The sequence below is a fragment of the Peromyscus californicus genome, unplaced genomic scaffold (assembly GCF_007827085.1).
Source record: "Peromyscus californicus insignis strain IS unplaced genomic scaffold, ASM782708v3 Scaffold_16__1_contigs__length_79575227, whole genome shotgun sequence".
Lineage (NCBI taxonomy): Eukaryota > Metazoa > Chordata > Mammalia > Rodentia > Cricetidae > Peromyscus > Peromyscus californicus.
Genome location: NW_026294458.1, coordinates 21,435,907 through 21,448,418, shown reverse-complemented (window position 1 = coordinate 21,448,418; position 12,512 = coordinate 21,435,907). Strand labels below are relative to the sequence as shown.

The 12,512-nt window shown below is 37.8% G+C and overlaps 1 protein-coding gene across 14 annotated transcripts in view; it reads left to right on the top strand.

Moving 5' to 3' along the window:
* Nucleotides 1-12,512, top strand: part of Stxbp5l (syntaxin binding protein 5L) — a 239,596-nt gene that overhangs the window by 83,086 nt on the left and 143,998 nt on the right. For all 14 annotated transcript variants that reach the window (XM_052740647.1, XM_052740651.1, XM_052740643.1 and 11 more), the window contains one exon: nt 3,056-3,156. In XM_052740647.1, coding sequence (XP_052596607.1) covers nt 3,056-3,156 — 101 coding nt within the window. Of the gene's footprint in view, nt 1-3,055; nt 3,157-12,512 lie in introns of those variants that run through there.

Below are 12,512 nucleotides of genomic sequence, written 5' to 3'. Positions count from 1 at the left end.
GACAATGGACAGTTGGAGTTTGGTTTTGCTTTAATTTGATTGTGACTGTGCCCTGGTTCTTCCCTCTGGAAGTAAAGTATTTTACTTATTTTTGATTTTACTGGAGCCCAATTGAGAGACCTTGAATTTTAAAAGACTTTGGATTTTACAAGAGATTGGCTACTATTAAAGGGACTGAAATTTCAATGTGTTTGAACTTGTAAAGACTGTAGGACTTTTAAAGTTATTTAGGTTATTAATGTGAGATCTTGGGGACAATTAGGAAAGGAAGAACTGTGGCCTAATAGTGATGTTTGTGTTAAGTTGGTAAGGGGTCAGTTGTGCTGGCTAATTTTATGTCAACGTGGTACAAGCTAGAAGTTACCTGAAAGGAGGGAACCTCAATTGAGAAAATACTTCCCTAAGGTCCAGCTGTAAGAAATTTTTTAAATTGGTGATTGATGAGGGAGGGACCAGCCCATTGTGGGTGGTTCCATCCTTGGGTTGGTGGTCCTTGGTTCTATAAGAAAGCAGACTGAGCAAGTCATGGGAAGCAAGCCAGTAAGCAGGGTTCTGTGGCCTCTATATCTCCAAGTTCTTGCCCTGTTTAAGTTCCTGTCCTGACTTCCTTCAAGATGAGCAGTGCTGTGAAAGTATAAGCCAAACAAACCCTTTTCTTTCCAAGTTTCTTTGGTCATGGTATTTCATCACAGCAGTAATAACCCTAACTGAGACAGGTACAGTGTTTTTGGTTTATGAATTGTTTCAGAAAGACATTTAGAGTCTTTCTCTTAATTTCTGGACCGGAAATAAAGTTGGAAATTTTAAAATAAGTTTTTATATAGAATATAAAGGAGAATGTATGTGTGTGTGTGACTGAGGTTGTAGACTATGAAAGATTACTTGTAACAAAGTTGTTTGGGAAAGATATGAAGCATTTTAGGTATCTCAAGATCAACATGTGTCTGCCAGGTCACTATTAGAGAACCCTTAGTACTCTCGGGTTCAGGTGTCATTTCAGTGAGGAAGTTATTACTACAGTAAAAGTTCTGAATACTTAAGATGACCTTTAGATGTCAGTGATATTGTGTGTGTGTGTAAAATTGTATATGACAGTTATCTGTACATATGCTTTCTGTTACTTCAATGGTAGAATATATTCTATTGTATTTAAGATAGGATTAATTTTTAATTGGTGGTATAAGGCAAAGGATTTTATTATTATAGTTGTGCTTAATTCAAGGTGAAGAAATATTTTATTGTAGGTGTTTTTTAATATCACAGATAAAGCTTTTTAGACTGTAAGCAGCAGGTCAAATTTAAAATATATAATTTTAAGAAACCATATATACTTTTTAGATACAGAGAAAATAGTTTCAGAGGATAAACTTTTATGACCTATAATATATTTGATTGATAAAACTGGGTTGGATATTGGCTTCTCTGTGAAGTTATATATTATTTATGTGAATAGTAGAAACAAAACTTTTTTTTTTTTTTTTTTTTTTTTTTTGGTTTTTCGAGACAGGGTTTCTCTGTGTAGCTTTGCGCCTTTCCTGGAACTCACTTGGTAGTCCAGGCTGGCCTCGAACTCACAGAGATCCGCCTGGCTCTGCCTCCCGAGTGCTGGGATTAAAGGCGTGCGCCACCACCGCCCGGCGAAACAAAACTTTTAAACTCTATTTTCTTAAAGGAAATAGAAGAAATCCCCTTTAATGGTCACAATGATGTTGTCCTAGTTTGCCTTTAGCTGCTGTGAGAAATACCCTGAGCAAAAGCAACTTGGAGGGGAATTGTTCAATTTCATCTAACAGGCTATAGTCCATTCTTGAGGGAAGTCAGAGCAGGAACTCCAGAAGGGCAGTAACTTGAAGCAGAAGCCATGGAGGAATGCTATTGACTGGCTTGCTCCCTCTGGCTCATGTTTAGCCAGATTTTTCTTTCTTTCTTTCCTTAAATAAAATTTTTTATTCATTTTACATACCAATCGCAGATCCTGCTCTTACCCCTCCTCCTGCTCCCCACCCTCCTCTACCCCCTTTCTTCCAAAAGAGTAAGGGCTCCAATTCGGAGTCAGCAAAGCCTGGTACATTCAGTTGAGGCAGGACCAGCCCCTCCCCACTGCATCAAGGCTGAGCAAGGTGTTCCATCCTAGGTAATGGGCTCCAGAAAGCCAGCTCATGCACCAGGAATAGATCCTGATCCCTCTGCCAGGAGCCCATCAAACAGACCAAGTTATACAACTCTCTTCAGTATACAGAGGGCCTAGTCCAGTTTGTGAGTTTTTATATAACCTGTGACCACCTGCCTAAGGGTGGGCATTGCTTATAGTTTTCTGGGCCCTCCTACATCTATTAGCAATCAAGAAATACACCACAGACATTCCACAGGTGGATCTGATGGAGGCAGTTCCCCAGTTGAGAGTCTTCCACCCAAGTGACTCTAGCTTATATCAAGTTGATAAAAAGTCTAACCAGTATGTGGGGTGTTTACCCACCACCCACACAGTTCCCCAGAGTTTTCTTGAGTGCGAGCAACAGGAAATATTAGATAGAAAGATTTATTGCGGAGAATATTGCGGAGATAAACAGATAGAAAATAAAGGATAGCCGCAAGAGGGCCTGGAACCTATTCCAACGGGTCCTGACTGTCTCTGCCCCAGGGTTTTTATAGAGATGCCAAGGGGTGGAGCAAAAGACCTCCTCCCCCAGCACAGCCAAGTACAGACCATCTCAGACACCTGCACTCAGGCCCGTGGTCCTAATCGTCCTCTATGCGGACCTGCTGGGTAAAGCCACAAGGAACCCGAGAACGGGCTCCCACACCAGTATAGATGGTATCTTGATTATTCCTCTCTAGTAGTAAAGGGGTTTTCTGAACAAGTCATCCTGACCATCCATATGTAGTAAGTCACTTGCCTCTCCAACTCAGTATTCTTAAACTTTCATGCTGTAATTTTCCTTCTTTTTTCTAGGTTACATAAACACATATCTATTCAAGCAATGTTAAATCTGTAAATTTATTGTTTCTGTTGTCCTATTAGGTAAGATGAATACTTTGTTTTCTTTTGTCACAGGGCGCTTTGGTTAGTGCGAGTTCAGATGATACACTTCATTTGTGGAATCTGAGACAGAAAAGGCCAGCCATTCTTCATTCCCTTAAGTTTAACAGAGAACGGTAAGAGCATTTGTGAATTACTGTTATGTATGACAGAACTGCTTCTCGAGAAACTTTTATGCTAGCTTGACAAGCTTTTTCTTTTATAAATCTATGCTATAGCCTGATTTTTTTTCATAGAAAATGAATAACTGGGATAGGTTCAGCCACTTACGAAAATGTGAAAACCTAAACTTTTTGTTCTCTGAGCTATTGAACATCACTCCAGCAATTGTGTTTTCTTTTCCCTAGGCTATGGCAATGAAAACTTAGACCTAAGATTTAAAAATGAAGTAAAAACAAATGATTTCCCATATTTTTATTATTTCAGATATCTCCAGCATTCCAACCCTGACCCTCTTGCCAAAATACTTTTTAGCAGTAATGTCAGTTCTAATTAAACACTGAATTTTAGCATTGCCAAAGATGGTACTTTGATCAAAATTCAGTTCCCCTCATTTTAGAATGATCACAGCCAGGGGTTTATTTGAATGCAAACAGGAGAAGTTATTTTATTTGTAATAAATTGTATGACATGATAATATTTCCAGTGTTGGATTCAATTAGACCTAGACATATGTACATCCACTTAACTAACAGTCATCAGTGATTGAATAAACACTGAGCTATACCTTAACTATATACAGTAGTCTATCTACTACTTGGGAAGCAACCAGACTTCTTAGAGTGAGTGGAAAAGCACAGCACAGGAACAGTTGATGTTAATGACAGGAGGAGAAGCCTTTGAGAAGTAACTTTATACAGATTGTCACCATTCAAACCAACATGGGGCTTATTTTATTGCATAAGGGTTGGTAAGGAATCACTTCTATTTTGGCAGATCTTAATGAAGCACATATGTTTTTTCATTCAATAACTATATTTATGCTATTCATTAATTACATTAATTGTATTGGTTAATTACATTCATGATATTATGTCCTGATACTACTGTCCATTTGTGGGACTTTTCCATCACGCAAAACAGAAATTCTATATTTACAAAATCATTGCTCTATATTCCTTTCTTTTCCATCTTGAGATAATGCACATAAGTTTATATGAATATGAGAAAATAGAATGGTAGCTATATAGAAATTACTCATTATACTTTTCAGTATTTTTATCTTATGTGCATAATATGTGAGGATTAAACCATCAACTCTAAATATTCTGAGTAAAATTCATGGGTATTGTAGCTCATTACTTTATGAATTAGCATCTTTATATCTAGTATTTTTTATAATGAAAAAAATTAACACAAGAATTTACCGCTGGGCAGTGGTGGCACATGCCTTTAATCCCAGCACTCAGAAGGCAGAGGCAGGTGGATCTCTGAGATCAAAGCCAGCCTGGTCTACAGAGTGAATTCCAGGACAGCCAGGACTATGCAGAGAAACCTTGTCTCAGGAAAGAAAAAAATTTACTAAAGTTAGTTAAGGCTTCTTTCTCTAGATTAGGCTGATTATTTTTCTACTTTATTTTGTAGGAGAAATTGTTTTCATGAGTACAGTAAAGGAACAATGGGCCAGGCAGTACCAAGAGCATGGTGTGCTATCTTAATTTAAATATAAAATAAGTAATACAGTAGAAATGTAAGGATATTGAAAAACTGTAAGATCAGTTCAGAGGTGCTATACTGCTATTCCACTAAAACTATCACCTATCCAGACTGTCATGCTGTTCATCTCTATCTGGTCATAAGATTTCTTTGAGGGAGGGGAGCTGGGGGATGATTCAGTTGGTCAGTGCCTGCTGTGCAAGCGTGAGGACCTGAGTTTGGATCCCCAGTATCCCTGCCAAAGCTGGACCCTTGGGGGGTGGTGGGGGGTGGAGACGGGAAGATGCCTGGAGCTCGCTGGCCAGCTAGCCTAGCAAATCTGTGAGCTTCAGGTTCAATGAGAGTGGGTCTGTCTCGAGGGGGAAAAAGCGCTACTGTGATAAAGGAAGAAACCTGCTAAGAACCTCTGACCTCAAAACACATCCATGTGTACATGCACGCCATGTGCACACATGCATGTATGACACACACACACACACACACACACACACACACACACACACACAAGATTTTTTCTTTTCCATCGTTTTGAGTAAACCTGACTTTTGTATTGATGGACAAAGTGCATTATTCATTTTTTTTTGTTTCCTCACTACTCATACTTTAAAGGGAATATTATGGTCCCCTTTATGACTTTCTTAAAAGAAAGAAATGTTGATGATCATGCTTTCCGGCTTATAATTTTATTATCTCAGTTGAAGTGAGTTAATTGGTTAGCAACCTAAGGAGCAAGCTGACAGGTTTGGTACAAGTTTACATCCTAGGAACTCTAAAAATTATTTTGTTTTAAAGGATTTAACATTTTTAATTTTTTTATATATATTTCTTTTTTTTCCTCCTTTTTTTTAATTCTTTTTTTTTTTTACTTTGCAATACAATTCAGTTCTACATATCAGCCACGGATTCCCTTGTTCTCCCCCCTCCCGCCCCCCTCACCTTCCCCCCAGCCCCCCCCCCATTTCCACCTACCTCCTCTGTTTGGGAGGCATCCAGCCTGTGGGACCTGGTCCTGTGCTCATTGCATGAGTTGACTGTTTGAAACCTGGGGCCTATGCAGGATCGCTTGGCTCGGCCTGGGAGGAGGGGACTGGACCTGCCTGGACTGAGTCTACAGGTTGATCTCAGTCCTCGGGGGAGGCTTTGCCCTGGAACATTTTTAATTTTTAAATTCAATATATATGAGTGTTTTGTTTGCATGAATGTCTGCACACCATGTGCATGCCTGATGCCAATTGAGGCTAGAAGAGGGTGTCAGATCCCCTGGATTAGTTACTGATAGTTCTGAGCCACCATGTAGGTGCTGGAAATTGAACCTGGATCCTCTGGAAGAGCAGCCAGTGCTCTTAACTATTGAACCGTCTCTCTAGCCTCACACTCTTTTGTTTCAGTACTTACAAAATATACAATTTTTCAAAATAAATATTATATATGTGCCATCATGTGACTTAAGTATGATTATATCTCCTGATTCTTGGGTTCCTTTCAAATACACCTTAGAATAAAACATAAAGAAGTTACTCTTTGGTAATGTGAGCAAAGCAATGAATAAAACATTCCCATTTTAATTATATTAACAATCCTTGCTATCACTGGTCATAAATTTTTGTAATGTTAGAGAAAGCAGAGTGTCTGACATTTTTATAGATGGAATTCAATATGTAAACTGTGATTTATAGACCTTAAATTATTTGGACCTATTATGTCAGTTCACAATTTCTGTCTGTGGTATTCTGTTAATTTAGCCAAAATATGTCCAAGGAATATCAACTAAAATAAAGGGAAGGGATATTTTGCTAACAATTCTATAACTAAAAAACTTCTAGAAAACTCAATTGCCTTCCTAGAACAATTTGAAATGACTTATTTTTTAATTTCTGGAATAATATGTTTACTTTGTTTGATGTTTAAAATATACAAGATTTCATATACCAATGAATATTATTTCTCCTACATGGCCTAGTAAATTTCCAGCTCATATGTATTTTCTTTTTGTTTGTTCCCATGCCATCTCTCAAGCCTTCCTTTCCCCACTGTATCCCTTTGTCTCCAATATTTCCCTTTTCTATTTTGTTCTCTTGTCTTTCCCAGCCCCACCCATTAAAATCTTTCCTCCACTCACATGGTTCCCTTTCGAGTTTCCTGGCTTTTACCTATATTTATTTCCACCTAGATGCATATATTCAACAATTAGAGGCTAGGATTTGCATATGGGAGAAAACCTCTCTGGAGGCTTTGGTTCTCTGAGTCCATTCCTGATGTTCCCATTCTCTCCTATAATCAAGTTCCAGCATCCTTCTTCATTACCAGTGGCTCTCCAGAAAATTTCAGCACCATCCTAGTTCTATTGAGGAGTTTAACATTTTGTACTGAAGCTCTGTGAGGTTCTCTGCTCATCCAGCAATATAGATGGCTGTTATTGGATTACCCAGCCTCTGCTGTATAAACCAATTCAACAGACCCTTTAACACATGCACACATGTATCTGCATGTGTGTATATTCTATTGCTTCTGTTCTCCTGGAGAACCCTGCTAAATATATGTGGCTCTCAGAGCCTCTCATTGAAGGCGTCACAAGGAAATTATCCACTTTCAGTCTTATTTTGTTGTTGACAACATTTGGGTATCTTGAAAATTGATGGAGGGCCGTAGATTCTTATTGGATGTTGGTTAAAAACTATGTTCTTTTTGTCATATGGCTGTTGTGTAAGAGACTTTCCTTGGGGAGACACAGAACACACATATATCTACTCAACCCTGATAGGAAAACCATGACAGAAAACTAAACTAACAGTTGCACCCAAATCCAACCTGGCTTTAGCAGGGTTATGGGGAAGGGTGATGGATAGGAGCAGAGATGGCTCGAAAGAGCAGCTGCCTCACCAAAGCCCACCCAGAAGAGCATAGCCGGAGACTGGATGAAAGCTGCATTCCTGGAGCTCTCCGCACACCTTACAAGCAGTTCGGCCCATCCAGGAAACAGCTCTATAGCTCAGCTGATCGAGACTCCTCTCCCAGCAGCCAGTCTCTTCCTCCATCAGCTTCCCCCGCCCGTTTCTATAACTCGAGAGTGGGGCTATCCTGAATCTTGAAAGTTTCTGCTTTCCAAGAAGTGTGGTTTGTTTTTTACCCGAAATCCAATGAGCCTCCCCTTCTCTTCTGGAGGAAGTGCTTTAATTCAGAGGAAATTGCTATACAACAATAACCCTCTTTAACAGGTCAGCCAATTGCAGGGCAACTTTCTTCTAAAAACCAATAAGATAGCAAGAGAATAATTCTAGAAGATAGAGGTCATAGTCATATGTAACAATCATGGACATGACATCCCATGATCATTGCCACGTTTTGTTGATTAAAAGCAAGTCACAGGTATTACATACACTCTGGGGCATGAATACTAGGAAGATCATGGAATCTACTCTCCATAGGTCGTGTGTGTGTGTGTGTGTGTGTGTGTGTGTGTGTGTGTGTGTGTGCGCGCGCCATAGACCATAAGTGAGGGCAAGAGTCAGTTTTCTTTCCACTAGGTGGGTTCTAGAGAAGGAACTCTGGTCATCAGATGACAGTCATCTTTACCCACTGAGCCATCCTGCCACTCTATCTCCATAGATCTTTGATATTGTGATGTAATGCTGTTATAATATGTGTTAGTGCATGCTAGGTTAGCTAGTATTTTGATCTTTATTTCTTCTTATAACTTCACAGATGGTTCTTGGCTTATGGTTCCCTCAGACTCATCAAATGTTAAATTATCATTGTTGAAAAATTATTATTTTGCTTAATCTATTAGACATCATGGCTAAGTAAGTCAGTGAACTTTAGAGTATCAGTTATTTGCCATCACAAACATGGCTGAATAGTAGTTTCACAGTATCATATGTACACAAAAGTATCTTACTGGGTGTTGGTAGCCTGGGAAATGATCAAAATCCCAAACCAGGAGTATATATAATGCCTGTAACTCTCATAACATAGTAATATAAAAAATATAAGTTAAATCTTCAAAGGTTGGAAATCATCTGTATTTCTTCTTGAACAAATTTCTTTATTCTTTATTTTGCTATGATTTTGTTAGAATAAGTTATCTCCATTTTTGTCATTTTAGAATAATATTAAAGAACATTTTTATTTTGAGATAATTATAGATTTTCAGTAAGTGGACAGTTACAAAGATAGGGGACAGTAGCTCCATGTTCCATGTTGAACGTTTACCTAGTTTCTCCCAAAGCAAATGCTTTACCTGTATTCATTTACGTGTGCAGATGTGTGTAGTTGAATCAATCTACATGGTTACAAGTGACCTTATAATGTGTGTACTCATGAGACCACTGCTATAATCAAGAAACAAACTGTTCATTACCACAGAGATCTCTCTTGTGTTGATCCTTTTTAATCACACTCACCTGTGCTTCCTGTTCTGAACCCCAGATGTATTGTTTATAGTTTTGTCACTCATGAATTTCGTGTGAATGGAATTATGTAGTACATTTTTGAAAACTTGATTTTTACCAAATACATTTCTTGGAGGTTTGTTTATCCAAATATCAATAATTTATATCCTTTTATTTTTAAATAGTATCTCACAATATTAATGACAAAAATTTTAGAGTATCTAGATTGTTTTTAAGTTTTAGTTATAAAAAAAACTTCTATGAGCATTTGTATATAAGTATCTTTGTGATCCAAATTTTTCATTTCTCTGCCAAAATTATTGTCCAGTAATTCAACTGCTAGTCTTATGGTGATGGTTTTTTTAATAAGAAGGATTGAAATTATTTTCCTATATGACTATTATTGAATATTCCTATAAGAAATATAGGCAGAGATCATTTCTTCATACTCTAACTAGGACTTGGTCTTATCACTGATTTTTGTTTTGTAAGTAGTGACTTGCACTGGTGTTTTAGATTGCATTTACCTAATAGATAGAAGTGTTCGTCATCTTTGTATGTGCCTCTTTTCCAGCAATAAGTCCTCTGTGAGAAAATGCTCATTCATCTCTTTTCATTTTCTAGCTAGGTTATTATTTATTTGTACATGCTCCTTTTATGTTCTACAGGTATTTTATCAGTCATGTTATTTGTAAATATTTTCTCTCAGTTTGTAGCTTGTCTTATTTCCCTCCTGTAACAAAGTCTTTCACAGGCAAAAGTCTTTAGTTATGATAAAATCCAATTATTATTCCATCTAGGTTTTCTAAGTTTCTTTGATCTCAAAGGTAATTGTTTTCCTATTCTAAAAGGTTTTTATACTTTTACGTCCATAAGTCACCTGAAGTTGTTTTTGTTTGTTTCACATGTGGGTTTATAGGTCAAGATTTATTTTTTAACCTATGACTATCTATCAAAGCACTATTTGTTGAAAATATCCTTCCTCCATATAATTTCTTTTTACTTTATCAAAATTCAATTAGATGTATTGTCTGGGTCCATTTCTGGAACCCTCATTACATTTCCTTAATGTATCTGTCCCAGGGCCAATTTGATTGGCCTTTTTGATTACTATCTATCTGTCTGTCTGTCTATCTATCTATCTATCTATCTAATCTATCTAATCTATTTATCATCTATTTAGCAAATTTAAAATTGAGCTTAGTGGTTGCTCCTATTTTTTTTATTTTATTTAAGTAACTTTTTTTTTTACTTATTTTAATACTGACCACAGTTTCCCCTCCCTCTTCTCCCCATGCCTCCAAGCTTCCCATCTACCATCCTCCATCTCCATTCAGTAAGGGGCAGACCTCCCATGATTTTGAATAAAGCGTGGCACATCAAGATGAGGCAGGACTAAGCTCCTCCCCCTGAATCAAGGCTAGGTGAGGTAATCCAGCATAGGGAACAGGTTCCCAAAACCCAGCTGAGCACCAGGGACAGATCTTGGTCTCACTGCTAGGGGCCTTACAAAGAGACCAAGCTACATAATTGTCACACACATACAGAGGGCCTAGGTTGGTCCCATGCAGGCTCCCTAGCTGTTGATCCACAGTCCATGAGCTCCAATCAGCTATTTGTGGATTCCTCTGTCATGACCTTGACCCCTCTGGCTTGTACAATCTATCCTCCCCTTTTTCAGCAAGACTTCTGGAGCTCAGCCCAGTGCTTAGCTGTGGATCTCTGCATCTGCTTTCATCAGTTACTGGATAGAGTATCTCTGATGAAAGTCAGGGTAGTCACCAATCAACAGTAGATGGCCAGTTTAGGTACTCGCTCGATATTGCTAGGAGTCTTAGCTGAGGTCATCCTTCCATGGACTGGAGAGATGGCTCAGCAGTTAAGAGCACCAACTGTTCTTCCAGAGCACCTGCGTTCAATTCTTAGTACCCACATGTCAGCTAGCAATTATCTATTTTTTATTATTATTTCAGAACTGGGTTTAGACTTATATCCTTTACATATAAAATTTTAATAGCTTTTGCATTTCTATAAAAATAATGTTGGAAATTTTATGGGAATTGGACTACAATAGTTTGGAAAGCATTGCCATTTTTGCCATTTTTGATTAAGTCACACAATATGTATCTCCATTTGTTTAGATATATAAATTTTTTCTTTCAACAATTTTTTATAATTTTTGGTATACAAGTCCTATCCATGCTATGACAGCTCTATAAATAAGCATGTATTTCATGGATGGTATTTAAATTTTTTTGTTTGTGGTCTGGAGAATGGTTTAGTGCTTAAGAGTGCTTGCTGTCCTTTCAGAGGACCTGGTTCAATGTCCAACACCCACAACTCACAATTCTAATGCCAGTCCCAAGACATATGACACCTTTTTATGGCCTCTGTAGACATTACACACATCTGGTATACAGACTTATATGCATTAAATAACAATAAATAAATCAACATAAAATTATTTGGGGGCATATTTACTGCTACTATATGGGAATACAATTAAGTTTTAAATGTTGATTTTTGTAATTTACATTTCACTAAATTTACCAAAGTGTTTTAGGTTCAGACAGATTTATGTGCATAGGACCTATGCTGTAGGACAGGGACTGTGCTCTGAAGTCTCTGTGACTGTGCTTGTTCAAATGCTCTGCTCTCACTATCTGGATTCTTCATCTTATCTTTGAACTTGAGTTCTATAAATGTTCTAAATATAGGACTGAGTAGCATGCTTTGAACAGAGACATAATATGTCTTCTGCTATTTCTTTCCACACCGTTCTTACCTAATGCATTTTCAGTGTTCATCATATATCATCCAAAAACTTAATGTCGTGTTTGGGGACCTGAGATTAGAAGTACCTATGCTTTGTTAAACTTTCTGCTCTCACTGTCCTGAATTTTTAAAATAATTTTATCTTTGTATTTGACTTTTGTAAGTGGTCTAGTATAACAGTAGAACGTATTCATAAACAGGAATGTGACAATATGAAACTCCACTCTGTTTTGTCATGTTGTTCACATATAGTGTTGTGATATTTGTGATTCTAAGGTAATCACAGTGTGTATTTTTAAATAAGCACAAGGCAATGTATCAGGTCTATAATAGAGAAAACAGACAACCCTAAAGGGCCTGTGGTGGTAAGTCTTATGTCAGTTTAGACATGAGCTAGAATCATTTGGGAAGAAGGATTCTCAGTCGAGAAAATACCTCCATAAGATCAAGCTATAGGCAGGCACACAGTGCATTTTCTTAATTAGTAATTGATATGGGAGGGCCCAGCCCATTGTGAGTGATGCAATTCCTGGTCTGGTGGTCCTAGATTCTATAAGAAAGCAGGCTGAGCAAGCCGTGAAAAGCAAGCCAGTAAGCAGCACTCCTCCAATGGCTTCTGAGTCAGTTCCTGACTCCTGGTTCTTCCCTTGGGT